This window comes from Diabrotica virgifera, chromosome 1 (genome assembly GCF_917563875.1).
Source record: "Diabrotica virgifera virgifera chromosome 1, PGI_DIABVI_V3a".
Lineage (NCBI taxonomy): Eukaryota > Metazoa > Arthropoda > Insecta > Coleoptera > Chrysomelidae > Diabrotica > Diabrotica virgifera.
In genome coordinates, this window is record NC_065443.1 from 186,865,586 (window position 1) to 186,889,688 (window position 24,103).

Below are 24,103 nucleotides of genomic sequence, written 5' to 3' on the forward strand. Positions count from 1 at the left end.
CATCGATGAGAATCCAAAAATATAAAACATACAGGGTGTTCCATTTAAAAAAAACATAGTTGCAATCAACTTTCGGTATAACCGGAAGTAGCAAAGAGACCAAAATATTTTCATTAAATAGTGCACACATCAAAAGCCTTGTATTCCAATTTTCATGATTCTCTTACCTTTAGTTCTCGAGATATTTTTAATAGGCTCTTTTTCTGCCTTACCCTATATTTATTAATCTGACGTCTCAAACAAAAGTCATTAAATAGTTTAGTTAGTTGGTGATAGCAGGATCGTGGAAGGCGAAACAAGACCAAGTCGAGAATTCCAAACTCCTTTTGTCCGAAGAGATTCCAGTTTCTGTAAGTAAAGAAAAGAAGTATATGTATAATATTTGCACGAGGTATCAAGTCGAGGAGAAAAATCTTTGGGTCCTAGAGATGGCTAATTTTATTTTGAATCGAGTCGGATATTTGATTTGTGGAGATAATCCGAACGAGTGCTGTTTCGAAACAGTGTGGAAGGAGACAAGCAGAGTTTGCAGAGAAACATGTTTGTTGGAGAACTTGGACAGTTTTAAGATAATGCAATCAAAGAGAATAAGTAGGTGTCCGTCGGAAAACGTTCGTCAAGATTACATTAAAGGTTAGTCAAATTATCTGTGGCAAAAAATTTGTTTTTGTATGACATACCATACTTGTTTTTTGAAAGTCACATCAATCTACTATTATTGGAACATAAATTATTCATCCACAAACTCATAGAGTTATAAAGTAAGTGATATAAAGAGTACAATTCACCTATTAAAATAAAGTAATTTGAAAATAAAATTAACATCAGAAAATTTATGCAAAATTAAAATTTAGTTATTTAATTATTTTGTATTGTAATTTTTTAATAATAATAATTATTGGAGCAATTTTCAGATTCATCTAAATAAACTTAATATAAATAGACACGTGTTTCTGTCTCATTAGTCGTCATCAGTATGGTATAGCCAAGTTAGAAAAAAAAAGCAATTTTGCTTGGGAACGGATCATTACAGGAGTAATGTTACTATTTTTGACAACATTGTCAGAAGACCCTGCCTTTCAGGGCGACGACCAACACAGTCACGGAAGTAAAGCTAAAGAACGAAAGAAAAGCCAAAACGTTATGAAATAAAAGATGTTGAATAAGCGAGTACAACTATAAATATAGAAAAGGAAAATCATTGGCAAAAAATTCGCAATGTGAACGTAAATATAAAACTAAAGTATATAGAAAAAGATGAAATGCAACCATAGACATGTGTTTCTGACTTATTAGTGGTCATCAGTATGGTACAGCCAAGTTATAAAAAGAAGCAATTTAACTTGGAACTACTAGCCGTCGAGAAACAGCTGGAGCGAAAATCAACAAGTGACAAGTACTGTCAACTTACCTCAAAATGACGAGTTGACGTGACATACCGGTAAAGTGGAATTGCTGTTGATATCCATCTTAATAATAATAATCAATGTAACTATGTAACACCTAGTGCAATAGACCAAAACAGTGATGTGACATTTTTTTGCTCCGGAGTAATTCAAAAAAAGACAAGCAAACTTTTTATTGTTTTTTTAAAATAAGCTTCTTATATGCCATTGTTGCCTACATAATCGTAATTTAAGTATTACATGACCTATGTGTAGTTTCTGTACACACATTTGGAGCGCTAGTTATTTTTTGCCTATTAATTAACATGTCCCATTTTATGTCAGAAAGTAATTTTCGTTCTTCCTGTAAATAACCACATTAATGTGATTTTTGCAAATTGGAGGACCACTTACTCAGAACTGTGGCCTTTAATATTAATACTTCACATGTAAGATTTCTTAAACATTTTTTCTTTCTTTCTCAATTTACCACCTTCCAATTGTATATGTATTGCTGACTTACTGTAAGCAATCCATTACTAGTTATATTCCTTTCTAAAGGCAGCTATTCTTGCAGATAAATGGACTGATAATGTTTTGTTAATACAAAAAGAAACGTATGCAAAAATATATGAATTAGTACGACATCGTAGCCTTTCTTTCTCCTCTGTTCTGATTGATATCTTCAAGTTTCAGAGTGTAAAAGGTTTTCCACCTCTTTTAACTGTCCACTTTACCATTATTCAGATTGACAGTCGTTTGCTCCTTATGGATTCTGTTACAGAAGGCTTCTACAACACCTGCAGAAGGAATTATGGAGAGAACAGCACCAGATTGTTGAAGAAGTGGTCCAAATTCATCTTCCAATTAGCCCAGGCTGAAGCGCGAAAAATTTTCTTACTGAAATGCCGCAGACTCAAAGTGACTCCTCGGTTCATCTTTAATAGGACAGGCAGGTTAAGTAACACTTTCGTTATTACCACTAGCTCCAGGATATCTCGTAGAGTTGAATCTCTAGATACTCAGGTGGGGTCTCGTTTGTTAAATTTAAATATTTCTGCAGTTCATTTTGATCTTTACCAAATTAGAAAACAGGTATTTCGTATTATCGATCAACTTGATCATTTAATTCCAGCTCATGTACTTGATGATTTCGTAGATAGATTGGTTCCTAGATTTAATTCCCATTATCAAAGTTTTCTCTCTAAACTTGAACTTAAATTAAACAAATTAAACTCTGATTCTTTTCATAAGGTATCCGTCCAAGACAATCGGTTAAACAACCTTACAGATGTTAGTACGACATCGTAGCCTTTCTTTCTCCTCTGTTCTGACTGATATCTTCAAGTTTCACAGTGTATAAGGTTTTCCATCTCTTTCCACTGTCCACTTTACCATTATTCAGATTGACATTCGTTTGCTCCTTATGGATTCTGTTACAAAAGGCTTCTACAACACCTGCAGAAGGAATTATGGAGAGAACAGCACCAGATTGTTGAAAAAGTGGTCCAAATTCATCTTCCAATTAGTCCATGCTGAAGCGCGAAAAATTTTCTTACTGAAATGCCGGAGACTCAAAATGATTCCTCGGTTCATCTTTAATGGGACAGACAGGTTAAGTAACACTTTCGTCATTACCACTAGCCGCAGGATATCTCGTAGAGTTGAATCTCTAAATACTCAGGTGAGGTCTCGTTTGTTAAATTTAAATATTTCTGCCGTTCATTTTGATCTTTACCAAATTAGACAACAGGTATTTCGTATTATCGATCAACTTAATCATTTAATTCCAGCTCATGTACTTGATGATTTCGTAGGTAGATTGGTTCCTAGATTTAATTCCCATTATCAAAGTTCTCTCTCTAAACTTGAACTTAAATTAAACAAATTAAACTCCGATTCTTTTCATAAGGTATTCGTCCAAGACAATTGGTTAAACAACCTTATAGATGTTATTTTACCTTCCAATGTGTCCAACTTTAGTAGTATTTTGTATTTTGACAACGACACCCGATTTGGGCGAAGAAACGTTAATAAAATTATTTTTCTCAAATTAATTGTGGCTTATTTCCCATCTAAATAGTTAATTATAAAAATGCCACAAGGAAATAGCTTCAGAACAACATGTGTCCAAGACTCTAGCTTTGGGCTCTAAATTTTGCCTCCAACCACCTTTCAAAGATTATTCTATCTGTAATGTTCTTGCTGATATTGAAAATATCATCTCACAGGGGTCTGATTTAGACGTCACTGATCTTCGCTGCAATTGTAATAACATACTACAAAATTTTTCACATAAACCCAACACCTCTCCTTCTGAAATGGATTTAGCTTACAGTGAAACATTCCGTTTTCTCAAAGAATATCCTGAATTGTTAGTGCTGACAAGTGATAAGGGCAATGCCACGGTTGTCATGAAAAACGAACAATATCTTTCCTAAGCCAGGTTTTGGTCGATGATTTTAGTTATTATAAACCGTTAACTAACAACCCTACCTCAACGTTCACTAACAAAATCAATAAATTCATAACCAAAGCTTCATAACCAAAGATCAAATGCAATTGATGTTTCCACTGCCAAATCCCTTCATTCTTATAATGGTTGCTCACCTAGACTCTACTGTCTTCCTAAAATTCATAAACCTCAGCTCAGTATGAGACCCATAGTGTCTTCCATCAACTTACCCAATGGCTACTTAGCAAAATTTTTAATGAATAAACTGCTCGTCAAAAGTTAGGGATATAGAAAATTCTGCTGATTTTCATAGTTGATTTTTTCTCGAACAGACGGATTCCGCTATTTTTTTTAGCCTTTTTTTAGTATTTACACAGTTGTTCAAAGGTTTACTCAAACTTATTTTTTGTACTTATACCGGGTGGAAGAAAAAATATGTTTTTCTTGTGTTAAGGTTGAGACGCCCTGTAGGGAGAACGAGGTATAAATGTGAGTATACATCAGAATAAAATTGTAGTTTTATGTTTTGTGAACATGCTGTTGTTTGAATGTCACTGACATCTTTAGCAACAAAAAAAATAGACGGTTTTGTAATTTAACATGTGTTTTAACCGAAACAAAAGTTTCAGACACCTTGTAGGGAGAAAAAGGCACAAAGGTGAGTATACCCCGATATTATGTTGTAGTTTCGTATTTTTTGAATATTTTATTTTTTTAATTTCTCTCATATCTTTAATAACAAAGAAACTAGACGGTATTACTCTTTAATATGTTTTTCTATGTTTCACATGTGTGAAACATAGTTTGTTAACTATGTTTCACATATTAAAGATTAATATCGTCTAGTTTCTTTGTTATTAAAGATATCAGAGAAATTAAAAAAAAAATAAAATATTGACAAAATATGAGACTACAACAAAATATCGAGGTATACTCAACTTTCTGCCTTTTTCTCCCTACAAGGTGTCTCAAACTTTTGTTTCGGTTAAAACACATGTTAAGTTACAAAACCGCCAATTTTTGTTATTTCTAAAGATATCAGGGACATTCAAAAAACAAAATTTTCACAAAACATAAGACTACAATACGATTTCGATATATAGGGTGAGGTAGATAAAGGGCCTATTAGAAATATCTCGGGAACTAAAGGCAACTGAATTATGAAAATTGGAATAAGGGGGTTTTGAAGATTGATCTATTTAATGAAAGTATTTTCATCGATTTGGTACTTCCGGTTATACCGGAAGTTGCTTATAACTTCGTTTTTTTAAATGGGACACCCTGTATATTTTTACATATTTGGATTCTCGTCAATTTCTTCTTTCTTAAAATATAAGGTTTTGTAACATTATACAGGATAGGTTAAGAGATAATTACGTTTTCTTATTAATTTCGTAGCAAACTTCACACCCTGTAGGATTGTAGGAGTTTGACATAATAAACTCTGTTATGTTCAAATGATTTTTAATATAGTCTACTATTGTTAACAATTATTAGTGTAGCTAAATTCTTAATTTTAGTATACAGGGTGGGTCGAAACTCGGAATGAGTACTTTCTGAGTTTTCTTAAATGAAACACCCTATATTTTAGTATTGTAATGAAATGATATTTCATGGTAATTTTTTACTTCTTAAGCATTCCCTATACCTAACTGCTTTAATTTGTGCTTAATTGTTAATCGCACCAACAATCTTAACCTCGATGGTATTTTGACACCTCAACCATTATTGGCAAGTTTAAGTATCAGTCTAGATTAATATGTATTTATTTCCAAAAAAATATTTGTGATTGAATATTTTCACGACCAACCTAACACAATTTCACCTATTTTGTGTTGCAATTAATGTTTGGCTTGAATCACCAATAACTCACAAATTAAAGCAGTTGGGTATAAGGAATGCTTAAGAAATTAAAAAGTACCGTAGAATAACATTTCAGTACAATACTAAAATATAGGGTATTAAGAAAACTTAAAAAACGCTCATTCCGAGTTTAGACCAACCCTGTATACTAAAATGAAGAATTTAACTATACCAATGACTCTTGACAATAGTAGACTATATTGAAAATCATTTGAACATTAACAGAGTTTATTATGTCAAACTACTACAATCCTACAGGGTGTGAATATTGCTATGAAATTAATAAGAAAACGTTATTATCTTTTAACCTACCCTGTATAATATTACAAAACCTTATATTTTAAGAAAGAAGAAATCGAGGAGAGTTTAAAATTGTAAAAATATATAGGGTGTCCCATAAAAAAAAACGAAGTTAAAATCAACTTCCGGTATAACCGGCAGTAGCAAAGAGACCAAAATATTTTCATTAAATAGTTTATACCTCAAGACCCTCGTATTCCAATTTTCATTATTCTCTTAGCTCTAGTTCCCGAGATATTTCTAATAGGCCCTTTATCTGCCTCACCCTGTATACTCCCATTTGTACCTCGTCCTCCCTACAGGGCGGCTCAAACTTAAGATAAGAAAAACATTTCTTTTCTTCCACCCGGTATAAGTACAAAAAAAAAGTTTGAGTAAACCTTTGCATAACTGTGTAAATACTAAGGAACAGTCTAAAATAATAAAAAAAAATTAGCGGAATCCATTAATCTGTTCACAAAAAAATCTACTATAAAAATTCAGCAGAATTTTATATATCCCTAACTTTTGACGAGCAGTTTATTCTCTACAATTCATATAAAGTGGTGAATGAGTTTAATGCTGGCGATTATTTTAAATTTAGTTCTTTTATCAGTGACTTCCTGAGGGGTACATCTTGGTTAGCTTCGATGTTGTCTCTTTATTTACACAACTTCTAACAGTAGTGTTATCAACTTTCAGAAATTATTGGAATGACATATAAAGGCATGGGAGATTAACGTGAGAGATTTTCTCTGAAAAGCTCAAAATGGTGTTTGATACCAACTATTTAGTTTTCAACGAGAAGTATTATCTTCAAATATTTGGCACACCTATGGGACCTTCTATCTCTACAATTTTGGTCAACTTTGTCTTGGATGATTTAATAACTGATCGACTCCGATGTTTAGACTTTTAACATCCCTTTTGTTAAGAGGTATGTAGACGACCTGATTTTGGCTTTGCCATCTGATAAGGTTCAGACCACCTTAACGCATTTTATTGCCTATGACAACAACATAACAGCATTCCTTTTTTTGGATATGCGGGTTCACCGAGGGTGTGATCAAGTACTCAGTACCTCACGGTATAGAAAAGATATGACCAGTAACAGATTTCTAAATTTTCACTCGTGCCATCCCATGAGATATAAACACAATTTACTCCAAGGTCTTAGTTTTAAAGTGCACAGGTTGACACATGCTCTTCACAGAATGGATTCTTTGTTAACTTTAAAAAAACATTTTGCTTGTGTCTCATCAATAAGTACTTATTCAATACCTCATACCAAAGACAACCTTTATCCTTGACTAAAACTGGAGCATCAGATGCCACTATAATACATTCAATGAGTCCACCAGGAGGTATTTCTCAGAATTCTCCCACAACACCAACAACTTATTGTTCTTTACCATATTTTTTTCAGTTCACTTACAACATATTGAGGCTCCTCAGGGTAGTGGCTGTCAAGATCGGAATTAAAAATGTAAAATCAATTGGTAGCTTGTTTTCCTTACATTTTGTAAGTTGTTTTACAGGTTGTGGCCGGCTACTTACAGTCGCTCGTGTGGGGTGTAACGTCCACTCTACATAAGAACCCACGGTAAATCATCGAAAACTACTTTTGTGGATCCACAGCGTAGCGCTGCAACGTAGTCCGTTTGGTTTTGCCTTTAGCACAGTATAAAGGGGGACAGTAAAACCTCTTCCATGTCGGCACTTTGATCTAAAGAAGTAATACCGACAGTACGCAATTGGTAATTCACCAGTGGTGGATGCGGGTTTTCCCTATTAAAGCCCGTACGTTTCTATGTGACTACCAATGCGAGAGTGGGGCAAAAGCGACTGGGAATATTGCGCGGAATATAAACAAAAATGTTGTTGCTTAGTAAAAAAATTCTTCTAATAATTTATTTAATTTGACTCATTTATATCGGCAATTCAGATACATATGATACATTTTAAAGTAGAAGACTTTAAAATGATATTGCCAATATTTATGAGTTTAGACAATATTTAGACAACGGCACCCGATTTGGGCGTCGAAACGTTAATAAAAAATCATTTTTTAATAATATTGTGGCTTATTTCCCATTCTAAATAGTTAAGTTTTCACTCTAATGACATATAACATATCCCACCAGAATGAAAACAATGGGAACCTTCTCTGGTTACACCTCCGAGGCTTCTACAATTTGCAAGCATACGGATGCTGAGACTAAGGAAGATGAGGGAATTCTACAACTTACAATTCACGTCACATCTGCTCAGCGCGGTAAAGTTCCAACGAGACTGGTTCCCTTCATACTCCACACAGAGTAAATGTAAATCAAAAATGAATAACCATTTTCAATTTCGTTGCAAAAAGGAAAATACAGCCGAACCATATTCCAGTCCAATCAGAGAGTGCTGCAAGCACCTCTACCGGTTTCGAAACTTATTAGTCTCTCATCAGGAGGCACATATGCTGCTCTCCCTGATCCAACCAAAACAAACCCCAGCGTGCAGTCCCGAATTGCAACGAATGAAATGGCATAGATGCCCTAGCGGCAACTGCTAGCAAAAGACTAAGTTTTCACTCTAATGGCATATAACATATCCCACCAGAATGAAAACAATGGGAACCTTCTCTGGTTACACCTCCGAGGCTTCTACAATTTGCAAGCCATACGGATGCTGAGACTAAGGAAGATGAGGGAATTCTACAATTTACAATTCACGTTACATCTGCTCAGCGCGGTAAAGTTCCAACGAGACTGGTTCCCTTCATACTCCACACAGAGTAAATGTAAATCAAAAATGAATAACCATTTTCAATTTCGTTGCAAAAAGGAAAATACAGCCGAACCATATTCCAGTCCAATCAGAGAGTGCTGCAAGCACCTCTACCGGTTTCGAAACTTATTAGTCTCTCATCAGGAGGCACATATGCTGCTCTCCCTGATCCAACCAAAACAAACCCCAGCGTGCAGTCCCGAATTGCAACGAACGAAAATTTTGCAACGAAATTGAAAATGGTTATTCATTTTTGATTTACATTTACTCTGTGTGGAGTATGAAGGGAACCAGTCTCGTTGGAACTTTACCGCGCTGAGCAGATGTGACGTGAATTGTAAATTGTAGAATTCCCTCATCTTCCTTAGTCTCAGCATCCGTATGGCTTGCAAATTGTAGAAGCCTCGGAGGTGTAACCAGAGAAGGTTCCCATTGTTTTCATTCTGGTGGGATATGTTATATGCCATTAGAGTGAAAACTTAGTCTTTTGCTAGCAGTTGCCGCTAGGGCATCTATGCCATTTCGTTCGTTGCAATTCGGGACTGCACGCTGGGGTTTGTTTTGGTTGGATCAGGGAGAGCAGCATATGTGCCTCCTGATGAGAGACTAATAAGTTTCGAAACCGGTAGAGGTGCTTGCAGCACTCTCTGATTGGACTGGAATATGGTTCGGCTGTATTTTCCTTTTTGCAACGAAATTGAAAATGGTTATTCATTTTTGATTTACATTTACTCTGTGTGGAGTATGAAGGGAACCAGTCTCGTTGGAACTTTACCGCGCTGAGCAGATGTGACGTGAATTGTAAATTGTAGAATTCCCTCATCTTCCTTAGTCTCAGCATCCGTATGGCTTGCAAATTGTAGAAGCCTCGGAGGTGTAACCAGAGAAGGTTCCCATTGTTTTCATTCTGGTGGGATATGTTATATGCCATTAGAGTGAAAACTTAGTCTTTTGCTAGCAGTTGCCGCTAGGGCATCTATGCCATTTCGTTCGTTGCAATTCGGGACTGCACGCTGGTGTTTGTTTTGGTTGGATCGGGGAGAGCAGCATATGTGCCTCCTGATGAGAGACTAATAAGTTTCGAAACCGGTAGAGGTGCTTGCAGCACTCTCTGATTGGACTGGAATATGGTTCGGCTGTATTTTCCTTTTTGCAACGAAATTGAAAATGGTTATTCATTTTTTTTTATAAAATATCATTTTTTAAATTACGAAGCACTTAAATTCAAGTTCAAACCTTATTTTATCAGCTCTTGATAAGTCTCTTGGACTTATTTTATTCTGAAACTTGTTTTTCAGTTGTTAATGCCCGTCTCCCCATAAGAAACCTTCCTCATTAACAAATAAAAAAATATGTTTTAGAATAAAACATGGCTAAAATTCTTATCGAGACCTGATAGAAAAAGGTTTGAACTTGAATTTATGTACTTGATGATTACAAAAATGATATTTTTTACTTATGTTTTTGAGCCATGAATATTGTTATCTTTCATTGTTTTTTCAGTTTTAAATTGTTTATAACTCGAAAACGATCAACCTTAAAGAAAAATTACAAAAGACCTTTTTTGTTTAGAATGATCCAAAAAATCTGATACAATATCTGCCCTGGTCGAAATTTTTTTTAAATTCATAAAAAAATGTCATTTTTTAATTATTAGTTAATTATAGTTAGAACAAGATTCGATCGGGCCACCTTTGTTTTTTGTAATTCTTAACATGCTAAATTACATATTAAATAATTTTTATCCATTAAACAGATCGGTGCAAATCGACCTTATATGGGATCCTCTACTATTCTGGTTTCTTTCATATTTTGTTATTTCTTGTATGATTTTCTATATTTTGTTCTGTTGTTCTGTTAAATCGTGTCGTATAAATATTTTTTGGCCTTTGACGTGACTTAGTTTGTGTTTATTTTTCATTACGTCTGCTTTTTCTCGATTGTTTATTTTTAGTACGCACATTGTTTGGTCACGCACATATTTTTGTCAAATTTTTCGTTTTAATGACAACTTGTAGCTTGTTTTCGACAAACTTTTCTATTTCTTCTTGAGCTTCTTCTTCATTCTCCCGTATTTTAAATTCCCTTATAATTATGTTATTTTTCTTCATGTATTTTTAAAAGTTGTCGATTTTATCTTCTAATTTTTCCAAATTCTTAACTTTTATTTTCGGTTCTTTAATGTCGTTCTTTAATTATATATTTTCTTCTCTGATAATTTTCAGTGTTTGTCTATATTCATGAAAATCATTTTTAAATTTCTTTTCGTATCTCCGACGTCAAATTTTTAATTAAATGTTTACTTTCGTCCCAGTCGATTATCCTTATGTAGTGTGTATCACTCTGTTTACATGATATATTTGTGTATAATAATTAATGGGAGACAAAAAAGATCTGAAAAATTATAGACCGATTACCTTGCTTAATGTTATGTATAAATTGTTAACTAAAATATTAACCAACAGACTAACCCCTAAATTTGACAATTATCAGACCAAAGAACAGGCAGGATTCAGAAAAGGCTACAGTACATGTGATCACCTACTGACAATGAAGTTACTTATTGAGAAAATAAATGAATACCAAATACCCATATATATGGCATTTATAGATTTTAAAAAGGCATTCGACTCTATAGAACACTGGGCAGTGAAACAATCACTACACAATAGCAGAGTAGATTACAGGTATACAGAACTAATCTCTAATATATACAGTAAGGCCACAACTACGATCCAACTTGAACAGAATACACACCCCATACCTATCAAAAGGGGCGTTAGACAGGGAGATACGATTTCGCCGAAGCTCTTCAACCAAGCTCTAGAAGACATTTTCAAGAGATTACAATGGGAAGAATATGTCACGAATAACGGCCAATACTTAAATCACCTAAGGTACGCTGACGATATCGTCATTATCGCTACATACAAGGAACAACTACAAATAATGATACAACAACTAGACCACGAAGCCAGTAAAGTTGGATTAAATATGAACCACAGCAAAACAAAAGTGATAACAAATCAAGAGGATGAGTTAAGAATCGTAGTTAAACAAAACCAAATAAAGGAAGTGCATGAATACATATAATTGAAACAAATAATGAAATTGAATAGAGACAACCAAACAGCAGAAATAAAGAGGTAACGAAAGTTAGCGTGGGCCTCGTTTGGTAAGCTCAGCTTCATATTGAAGAATAAAAAATACCCTCAATATCTAAAAACGAAAATCTACGACCAATGTATTCTTCCGGTCCTTATATATGGATGTCAAACATGGACGTTCACAAAAGCGAATATGGACAGAATTGCGAAAACAAAAAGAGCAATGGAAACACAAATGATGAACGTAAGACTTTCAGATAGAAAAAGGAATTCCTGGGTAAGAAATATAACAAAAGTTAAAGATGCTACTCGTCAAACAGCTAAACTAAAATGGAAATTCGCCGGTCTACGATTAGACAAAAAGACGAAAGATTGAATAAAATTATTACAGAGTGGAGACCATGGACATATAAACGAAAGAGAGGAAGACCACAGATGAGATGGGTAGATGACCTAAAACACCAAGCAGGCTCAAAATGAATGCACATGGCTCAGGATAGAGAAAGATGGAGGGCGAAGGGGACGCCTATGTCCAATATTGGATGTCGCAAGGCTAATAGAGAGAATAATTTATAATTGTTATAAATATATCGATCGCTGACCAAGCGCAAAGCTTCGCAGCCCAAATTAACTTTTCGGAGGCCACGAATCTTATCTCTGTCAGCTTTTTCTGTTGTTTGTTTTTCTTTATTTATAACACTATCTTACAAATATCTAATTATAATTACCTATTTATTTTATGTTTATTACAATATGATTGTATATTACTTTCTAAACACTTACATCATTATTTTTGTCACTATTTAGAAAATGTTCTGCTACATGCACAGGCAGTATATTCGCCAATAGCTTTCTATTGTAAGCTTCCAGATGCTCCATGTCTTCCTTTTCCTCTGAAATGAAAAATATCACAAAATGAAAATTTACCTCTAACAACCTTTTTAAGCCGATGTAAGGTCAGAACAATTCAATATGTAATAGGTGCAATATTTATTATTATGAAATGAAATAATTTATTACATAAATAGTGGATGCACTAATGTATATGGTTCTTTTCATGAGCATTTTTCAGTGCTTCACAGTTTTTCGATTTCTCTCTAACGCATTAAATTGTATGTGACAGAAAAAAACGCACGTCTATGATTACATTTCGTCGGTGACATTTATAACATTTAATCTAGTTGTCAATAGATGGCGCTAATAACATAATATTAAATAATATTATATTATTAAATAATATTATATTATTCTATAAAAAAAATTTAATCTGTACAATTTATAAGACTATACAAATCAAAGAAAATACCATTTTATAAATGCAATAAACAAAATTGATTTGTTTTTATACCAAAATGCAAATAAAATGTGACAACTGTCAGATTTAACTAAAATGTCATGTTAGAATAAATGTCATAAATGTGTATTTATCACGGACTAACCTTTTTTTTCTATCATTTGTGACGCACTGAAAAATGCTCATGAAAAGAACCATAGATAAGGAATAAAGTGAAAAATTTCAGCAGCTCAGCATTTCAGCAGAAATAATAATTTATGAAACAGTTCGTGAAGTATGCTTTTTGCGAACGCACGCGATGTTTAGAGCACGAGCGACAACGGAGCGAGTGCTATACATCGCGTAAGGTCGCAAAAAGTACTTCACGCACAGTTTCAAACAATATTTTATCTACGAGAAATAATTTCTATTCTACAATTTTTAGAACTTTGACATTTAAAAATTCTAATTTCTTTCAAACCACGAAATTGTCAAAATTTTTGTGGTAATTTATTGCTCATTATGCCATCACCATGACAACGCGAAAGTTAAGGATATTTGATTACAGTCGAACCCGCTTATTAGAATACCGGTTATAGGAATATCCCGGTTTAAGGAATATAAATTTGATGTCCCGAAACGTTTCTACTAGCGACGAATGATCGGTTATTAGAATATCCCGGTTATAGGAATACTTTTGTTTGGCACAATGGCCACTCCATTAAGCGGGTTCGACTGTATATGAAAGTGTGTCAAAAACAGTGCGAAAAAGTAAATCCCATTTAAAATAAATTATTACTTCACGCACACTTTAAACCCTCCACGCACTGCTATCTATAATGACAGTTTTCACAAATTAAAAACTTATACATAATATGACATAGAGTAGATAAAATACATTTTAAGTACGATTGAGGATACATTAAAATGCTGCATTTGTTTTTCGTTTGAGTTATAATCTAGAAGCAATAATAACATGAAGAGATCAATTGAAATTAAAAACATGAATTGTTTAATATTTTACATAGATTGCTATAGATAATTAACGACAACAACGAATAATAAAGTTGAGAAGAAATAAGAGAAATTTGAGATACCATTTGAAAGTGATTTCAGAAGTATAAAATTGTCAAAAAAAACGAACTTCTGCGTAAAAAAATAATGAGAAGTATCAAGAATATAAAATATGCATTCTAAGTGGAGTTTAATTTAGGTATGTACCTTAAAGGTATTTAAAGGTGATGAACTTGTTGCTGATATGAGCTCATTGTGTAGATGTTAGGATATAACGAGTCTAATGCTCATAATCTTATTGAAGGTTTTATTTACAACAGTTTGGGCCCCATCAGGCCCTTCAGAAACTGAACAAGATACCAGGACAAGAGTTTTTTAAACGTGTTAAATCTAATGAATAACTGAAAATTATAGCGGGTTTTAAATAATTTACAACAACGACATAAAAGTAATACCCTTTATTATTAAAAGGCCGTGCAAAAAGAAAATATAGAGATGTGATATATGTATGCCATAAAAATGGTAGCAACATTAATTATTATTATTGACCAATATTAACAATTAATATTAATCAATAATTATTAACATATTAAGCAATTGTGCACTTATTTTGAGAAATATAATTTATTTTAAACTAAATTTGTCTATCCACACTTTAATTATTGCCAATATGACCTGCTCAGTTAGTTACAAGAATTTTCTGTCCGATCACCACTCCAACGCTGATTTTACAGCACACTTTTCTTGTATCACAATAATTGTGTTGTAGTATCACAATACCGATTTTTAAGAAAGGACAAAGATCATGCCCGGACAACTACAGAGGAATAACTGTCTTAAATACGACAATGAGCTTATTCACAGGCATACTCAATAGTGCGGCAGATTCGTGCAAATATTATAAGAATTGTGCATTTAATGATAGAAGCATACAATTTGGACCACGTATACTACACATATAAAGGTTCAAATTTAGACATGAGGCCATCTCAGATTTTGCCTTTTACAAAAATGGCGGGCATTCAAATTGGCGACGATACATATGTGGCTAATAGCACGATAACTTCTAAACGAAAAGTCCGACTTCAACCAAATTTGGTATATAGGTTCTTTTTCTGATGTATAAGGTCAAGTTCCTGAACCGGAAGAATCGGTTTACCAGAAGTTGTGTTTTTCCTGATCTTTTATGTAAAAATATGTTGTCTTATTTTCAATTCTCTCGCCCTATATATATTGATTTTTCAAAAAGGTGATACCGGCATTGAAAATAGCAAAAAACATTTTTTAGGAAATATTTTGAACTTTTTAGTTATGTTAATTACCATGTAATAAATGCATAACTTATCTTCACATGTACCTATTTGCGGCAGATTCGTGCAAATATTATAATAATTATTGTGCATTTAATGGTAGAAGCATATAATTTGGGCTACCTATACTACACATACAAAGGTTCAAATTTAGATGTGAGGCTATATCCGATTTTGCCTTAAAAAAAGGCGGCATTCAAAATGGCGACTATATATATGTGACTAATAGCACGATAACTTTTGAACGCAAAGTCAGATTTCAACGAAACTTGGTATATAGGTTCTTTTTTGATGTATAAGATCGAGCTCTTAAACCGGAGGAATCGGTTTACCAGAAGTTGTGTTTTTAATAATTTTTTTGTAAAAATATGTTGTTTATTTTTTCAATTATTTTACCCTGTATATATTAATGTTTCGAAGAGGTAATACCGGCGTTGAAAAGAGCGTAAAATTATTTTTTAGGAAATGTTTTGAACTCTTTAGTTATATTAATTATCATTTAATAAATGCATAACTTATCTTCACATGTAGGTACCTCTGTGCGGCAGATTCGTGCAAATAATAATATAATAATTATTGTGTATTTAATGGTACAAGCATATAATTTGGACCACACACACTACACATACAAAGATTCAAGTTTAGATATGGGGTTACTTCAGATTTTGTCTTTTACAAAAATGGCGGGTATTCAAAAGGAATCTGCCGCCCATAGGTAAATGTGAATATACGTTAAGCATTTATTAAATGCTATTAACATAACCAAAAAGTTCAACATACTTCCTAAAAAATATTTTTACACTCTTTTTAATGGCGGTAATTCTTTTTTGAAAAATTTATATATACAGGGTGAAAGTATTGAAAAAGAACAACATATTTTTACATAAAAAAACAGTAAAAACACAACTTCTGGTAAGCCGATTCTTCCGGTTCAAAACCTAGATCTTACTCATCAAAAAAGAACCTATATACCAAATTTCGTTGAAATCTGACGTCTCGTTCAAAAGTTATCGTGCTATTAGTCACATATGTATACGCTGTGAGCTCGTACGTAGAGGGGATATTTACAAATTCGCGAGCGCTAGTAGTGACAAGTCTGTAAATCTTTACCGGAAATTTGACATAAATGTCAAAGTGATTAATTTAAAACTAAAATTTAAAACATGAATTATAAAAAATATTAGTTGGTCAAAGCTGTGGTATATATTTTTACCTTAAATATACTTACGTTTTAAATACTGAATTTAAGTTTTTTTAATGTTCCGTAATATGTAATTATAAATTAATCAATTAATCTTAGCGCCATCTACACGATAATTGTGAAAGTATCCGTAAAGTAAAAAATTCATATTTTATCAATAGAACGTCAAAATGATTAGCAAAATCTTAAAAAAATCGATTACAATTTAATTACTTTTTTGCGTTGTAAATATTAAGCGGTAACAATTAAATAACAAATTTAAAAATTACCGGTGAAAGTTGAATTAGTAGTCCGCTAGGAGTGACACCAGCGAAGCTCAGAGCGTATAGTGGTCATTTTGAATGCCCGCCAATTTTGAAAGAACAAAAACTGAGATGGTCTCGTATCTAAACTTTATATGTGTAGTATATGTGGTCCAAATTATATGCTTCTACCATTAAATGCACAATAATTCTTATAATATTTGCACGAATCTGCCGCACATAGGTTCATGTGAAGATACGCTATGCATTTATTAAATGGTAATTAACGTAACTAAAAAGTTCAAAATATTCCCTAAAAAATATTTTTACGCTCTTTTCAATGGCGGTATTAACTTTTTGAAAAATTAATACATACAGGGTGAAAGAATTGAAAAAAAAAAACAACATATTTTCACATAAAAACCAGCAAAAACACAACTTCTGGGAAACCGATTCTTCCGGTTTAAGACTTCGATCTTATACATCAAAAAGAGAACCTATATACCAAATTTGGTTGAAATCTGACATCTTGTTCAAAAGCTATCGTGCTATTAGTCACATATGTATAGTCGCGATTTTGAATGCTTGCCATTTTTGTAAAAGGCAAAATCTGAGATGGCCTCATATCTAAATTTAAACCTTAATATGTGTGGTATATGTGGTACAAATTATATACTTCTATCATTAAATGCACAATTGGTTCACATATCTGCTGCACTACAAGGATAAATTGGAATCAAAGATAAAGAACAGAGAAGAAGAGCAAGGATTCAGGAAAGACAGGTCGACGACGGTCGCAATATTTGTCATGAAGCAAGTGAAAGAGAAGTCGATAGAATATAACAAACCTGCATATATCTGCTTCTTAGACCTACCGAAAGCATTTGACAGAGTCAGACTTAGCGATATAATAAAGAAAGTTAAGCAAAAAAGGATACCGGCAAACATTGTTGAAGTCATAAAACAAATGAACAATAACAACACGACAAAAATTAAAACAAACGACACCACTATGGCCAACATACCAACACCAGGAGGAATCAGGCAGGGAGAGAGCATCAGTCCATTTCTATTCAATATGCTAATGGATGAAATAATAGAAGATGTGGAATCGCTACAACTAGGATACAGACTCAGCCACAGTAGAATCAGTATAGTGTGCTATGCGGATGATACAGCCCTGATTGCAGAGGACGAGGATGACCTACAAAGACAACTTTATCGGTTATATCAAGCATGTCGACGACTCAACATGAACATATCCACGCAGAAAACAAAATGCATTACCATTGCGAAAGACCCAATTAGATGCAAGCTAGTGGTAGAGGAAAAACCAATAGAACAGCTAAACCAGTTCAAATGTCTAGGTGTAGAACTATCAAGTTATAATGACCCAACCAGAGACCTAAGAGGACAAATTAAGAAGACCGCTGTCTTGTCCGGATGTTTGAGAGATGTGGTCTGGAATAACCCATATATGAGAATAGAAAGCAAAGTTAGAATTTATAAAACTTGCATCAGACCTGTTATGACTTATGGCACTGAATCAACAGAAGACACCAATAAAACCAAAAGCATGCTAAGAACAGCCGAAATGAAGACACTAAGAGCAATATCAGGGAAGACAATAAGTGATAGAATACGAAACAACATCATCAGGGAACAATTTGGCGTGCAAGATGTAGTCAGATGGGGCAGGCAAAGACGAAGAGAATGGTTCAGTCATGTAAAAAGAATGGAGGAGCATAGACTACCAAGAATTGTTCTAGAAGGAAAACCAGCAGGCAAGCGTCCACCGGGGAGACCACCAAAAAGATGGAAAGATAGCTGGCAGTCCACCTCTCAAGAAATATTTCAACGTCGGAATTAACAGATCGACAGATCTACAACAAGTATAAAAAGAAGAAAAATAATTTTCTTGGAACTTTGCTGTTCCCAATACTCACGGTAGACTTATTTTCCATTTCCAGAAAGGGAAAATAATATAATAATATAATAAAATTTATTGGCAACTACAGAAAATCTTTAAATTCAGCATAATTTTTCATTGAAATGGTACAATGGTTGAAGAAAAAAATTAACTAATTCCATAATTAATTATTTCCATATCTGTATATCGTGATTAATTATATTTTACCTAAGCTTCCACATAGATCAAAACTTTACCTGGAGGGAACATGTAAAAAAGCGAGTAATCAGAGAATTAATAAACTACAACCATAATATGGATCTTTAATTAAGGCAAAAATGCAAATTATCTATTACTCACTTAACAACTATTCTTAATAAATTATTTTTCTAGTTGTTGAAACCTATCGGGTGTTGTTACCGTATGGCGAAATGAATTTCATAGTTAGGTACTTGTATTTTTTATTTCAGGCTGTGAGTAAAAAAACGTGTTATAATTCAGGAATTAACTATTCTTTATGGGAAATAAGCCACAACTTTAATAAAAAAAATGATTTTATTAACGTTTCGACGTCCAAATCGGATGCCGTTGTCAAAATACAAAAATTATTAATGAATTATACAAAAATGTTGTTGCTTAGTAAAAAATTCTTCTAATAATGTATTTAATCTGACTCAATTATATCGGCAATTCAGACATGTATTATACATTTTAAAGTAGAAGACGTTAAAATGATATGACCAATATTTTTGAGTTGCGTTCTTGGGACGACTTTATTGAAAGATAGTTCATTCGATTACATGAAATCAACCCCAACTCAAGAATATCTGTCACAAAAAAATCATAGCATGTGATCTGTCTTTAAAAATCTTTAATGATGTCACCGTTGCATGTGGTTTTCTTTATAAAGATAGATCACATGCTATGATTTTTGTTTGTGACGTATATTCTTGAGTTGGGGTTGATTTCATGTAATCGAATGAACTAATCTTTCAATAAAGTCGTCCCAAGAATGCAACTCATAAATATTGGTCATATCATTTTAAAGTCTTCTACTTTAAAATGTATAATACATGTCTGAATTGCCGATATAAATGAGTCAGATTAAATAAATTATTAGAATAATGTTTTACTAAGCAACAACAGTTTTGTTTAATTCATTAATATTTTTTGTATTTTGACAACGGCATCCGGTGTGGACGTCGAAACGTTAATAAAATCATTTTTTTTAGTAAAGTTATGGCTTATTTCCCATTTAAAATAGTTAATTACAAAAATTCCACTAGAAAATAGCTTCAGAACAACATAACTCAGGAATTTTCAAAACCTATCAGGTGTTGTAAAAGACGATGCTAGGAATGTGTGTGTGTTTGTGTTTTATTGGCACTGGTTTTAGCAACCAACGGGCCAGTCAATGATGCCAGCAATAACTTTACTAAAATGTGACATCTAATTTTGGGCGCCTATTTATTTATAAAGTTTTAAGTGGCCTAGCCAGGTAAGATGATGAAAAAGGCCCTTAACTCGATTCGAATTCCAGAAAGGCTACTTTTTAGCATATATAGAGAAAATTGATTTCTAAAATTTTTAGCATTTAGATGGTCACGTGACCAGCCAAGTTAGTCTTTTTCGGTTTTTATTTTTTATCTCAGCCTCATAGAAAGCTAGAGAAAAACTTTAAATTAAAAAGTTGTAGCTTTCAAAAAGTTCAGTTTCTTTTTTTTTAATTTTCAGCGTGAAACTTTTAGAATTTTAGACTGGAAATTTTTAGAACGATTTTAAAATTTCAAATGAGCTTTAAAAAAAGTAAGACACTCGTTTTCACGAAAAAAATATATGTATAACGTGTATGTTGACAAAATATTTCACCCTGAATTTGTTAAGGTTTTTAAAATTGGTGAAAGCGCTTTTTTTTTCGCTTTTTAAATACAATTTTATACTGAGTGTTTCAAAAAAGTAACACCGTCTCTATGATAGGTAAAAAACTGAAAAATAATTTAGTTTAGCTAGTAACAAATTTTTGTAAGAAAACAGAATGGAATAAAAAACAAAATTTTACATATTTTTTACGATTCTGCCGAAACTACTTGGCCACATTGTAATAAAATTTAGCGGGCTTTAAGAGTTAAGCCGGCACTCACGATACTGTGGTGTCGTTCGATAAAATTGTCGATGATATTAATTCTGCAGTACTGCATCAAACCAGTTTCTATGTGGTAAAATTGTAAGGATTTTGTTGGATGCACGGTCACACAGGATCAAAATTTTTGTCAATTAGTCGATTTTATAACAAATCGAAAAAATAGAATTGAGAAATTTCTAATTAAAAATCATTTTTGAATTCTTCGTTCAATTTATGACAAAAAATAAATCTTCCTTTTTTATACGACGCGCCATTATTTACAAAGTATTCGAACTAAGTTTCTATTATATTATGATATTTTTATTCTATTAAAATTATAAAATATATTATTATGATATGTACATAATGTACATAATGACAACTTGTCTAGAAAACAGACTGTTTCTAAGTAATATAAACATAACGGAATTTTATATGTAAAGTGTTCAGATATATTGATCCTTTGAAATAGGATTACGGAATATCAAAAGACCGGAACTGTAAAATTTTTGGGGAAAGATAGATATCAGTAAAAAGTTTATTGCTCTACTTCCTGCGCCATTCAAAATTGACCTAAAATAATTGTTCTTGATGCCCGAAAAAAATGTTAACAAAACTTCGATTTCGGCATCTCTTATACAGAGACAGTCTCAATAATAAGACCTATAAAAAATGAAATGCTAGGCAAATGAAATACTTTTTTCTACGGCCGTGCTAAAAGAGCCACTTTCCCGCACGCATTTCGTTTCCGAAAGTTGCACTTTCCCGCACGCGTGCGTGAAAGTAAATTTTCCCGCACGGCGTGCGGGAAAGTAAAATACCTTTTAATATCGCATTATAATATATCATAATACATGCAATAAACCAAGATTTAGATATTATTTACTAATTTATTTCAAATTTATCTTATTGTGTTCATGTTTTAATGAAATTAGCGCGATTATTTCATTCATAGGAGATTCTGACCAATAGAAAGCTACAGAAATCTGAATTAAATCGATAATTTTTGATAATCTCCCGTCGTTAAGTATATTACGTCAGATGCCCTTCGTTGCTACGAAAAAATACATTCAGTGACATTAATGACAATTAATGTTTTAAAAATTATAAAAGTGATGACTTTCAATCGTCAAATATTTATAAAAACTGTGTGTTTAATGGTATGTACTTGCATAAATAAATTACAATAAAATTTTGGATTTGAACAGTTTTATTCATGAAATAATCGCAGCAAATTGCACTCGACCTCTGAAATTAATATAGAATTTTTGCTCTCGTGACATTTTGACATAATTTCACTCGCCTTCGGCTCGTGAAATTAAAATGTCAAAGTGTCACTCGGGAAAAATTAAATAATTTCAGAGCTCTTGTGCAATTACTACTGATTATTTCATTCATAGGAGATTCTGACCAATGGAAAGCTACAGAAATCTAAATTAATCTGATAATTTTTGATAATTTCCCGTCGTCAAGTATATTACGCCAGATTAATGACAATTAATGTTTTAAAAATTATAAAAGATGACTTTCAACCGTAAAATATTTATAACAACTCTGTGTTTAATTGTACTAATTTGTACTTACATAAATAAATTACAATAAAATTTTGGTTTTGAACAGTTTTATTCATGAAATAATCACAACAAATTGCACTCGATCTCTAAAATGAATATAGAATTTTAGAGCTCTTGTGCAATTACTACTGATAATTCGATGCAATAAAATTACTTTGACATAATATTTAAAAATCAGATCAGTAGGCAATTACAATGGTTTTGAATCGTCGTCATGGAAACCAATATGGACGTCGTGGTAACACATTATATTGAAAATTTGGTTTTGACAACCTTGCCAAAGAATTAATTTGTGTATTTTCACTTTTAAATAAAAATTGATATAACTCTATTTTTTGTGGCTTTTTTCCAAACGTACGGCCTTAGAAAAAATATTGTTCCTAACTAATGCGGAAAGTGTCTTCCCCGCACTCGACTGCTTGCCCGAACTCCGCTATCGCGTCGTTCGGGTCAACGGCAGTCTCGTGCGTGAAAGTATCACTTTCCGCACTAGTTAGGAAAATAACTATTTTCTACAACCGTGTTAAAAATTAGAAATTGATGGTATCAGTATTGAACAAGTAATGGAAGTAAAATACCTTGGAATTACATTGTCAAGTTACGGAGCCCTAGAAAAAGAAGTGAGAAATCAAGTACAAAAAGCAAATAGATTGGCAGGATGCCTTAATAACAGTATATGGCGAAACCGACATATTAACACTGAGATGAAGTCAAGAATTTATAAAGCCAGTATAAGACTCATAATGACATATGCATCAAAAACAAGACCCAATACAGCCACAGCACAAAGACTACTGGAAACGGCAGAGATGAGAGTACTGAGAAGAATTACAGGAAATACACTGAGAGATCGAAAGAGGAGCGAAGATATTAGAAGACAATGTAACGTACAGTGTATAAACGAATGGACACTAAATAGAAAAAAAATGGAACAACCACATAACCAGAATGGGGGAGACACGTGTGGTCAAAATAGCACGAGATAAATCACCAGTCGGTAGAAGAAGTATCGGCTGACCGCGCAAAAGATGGAGTGACAACCTTCCATAGAGTTATCAATCCGCCAATAAACAAGCAGAATTGCTTATAAAGATGAAGAAGAAGAAGGAGAAGTGTTAAAAATGCAATATTAACCACTCCATAGGAGCGTTAAAAATTATACTTTAAAGCACTAGTTCTTTAAAAATTTTAAGGCACTGCAGTTAAAAGTGAATTGTCAAATTGTGAAACGTCAAAATATTTATATTTTATTTATTAATATTAATATTAATAGTACAACTTGCGCAATTTGAAAAAGGTGGTTTTTCTACAACCGTGTTAAAAATGCAATTTTTAGCACTCCATACGAGCGCTAAAAATGCTACTTTAAGGCACTAGTGCTTTAAAAATTTAATGACACTGCAATTTGTATTGACCGTATAGGAAATTTTGATGTAATGTCAAAAAAATATAAAAATGGAATGTCAGTCAAGTTCAAGTAAAAGATTTTGTAGATATTGTCCTGTAATTACGTTTGTAGAAAAAATATTGTATGATATGCGTGTTAAAAAGTACATTTTTAAGGCACTTATGTGATTTGCAGAACTCGCTATCG

The 24,103-nt window shown here is 32.9% G+C and overlaps 1 protein-coding gene across 10 annotated transcripts in view; it reads right to left on the minus strand.

Moving 5' to 3' along the window:
• LOC114330194 (adenylate cyclase type 5) overlaps window positions 1–24,103 on the minus strand; it is a 1,795,244-nt gene that overhangs the window by 129,597 nt on the left and 1,641,544 nt on the right. For 9 of the 10 annotated variants that reach the window (XM_050641848.1, XM_050641851.1, XM_050641852.1 and 6 more), the window contains one exon: window positions 12,648–12,757. In XM_050641848.1, coding sequence (XP_050497805.1) covers window positions 12,648–12,757 — 110 coding nt within the window. Of the gene's footprint in view, window positions 1–212; window positions 349–12,647; window positions 12,758–24,103 lie in introns of all 10 variants that reach the window. The other variant, XM_050641856.1, reaches the window with a different exon arrangement.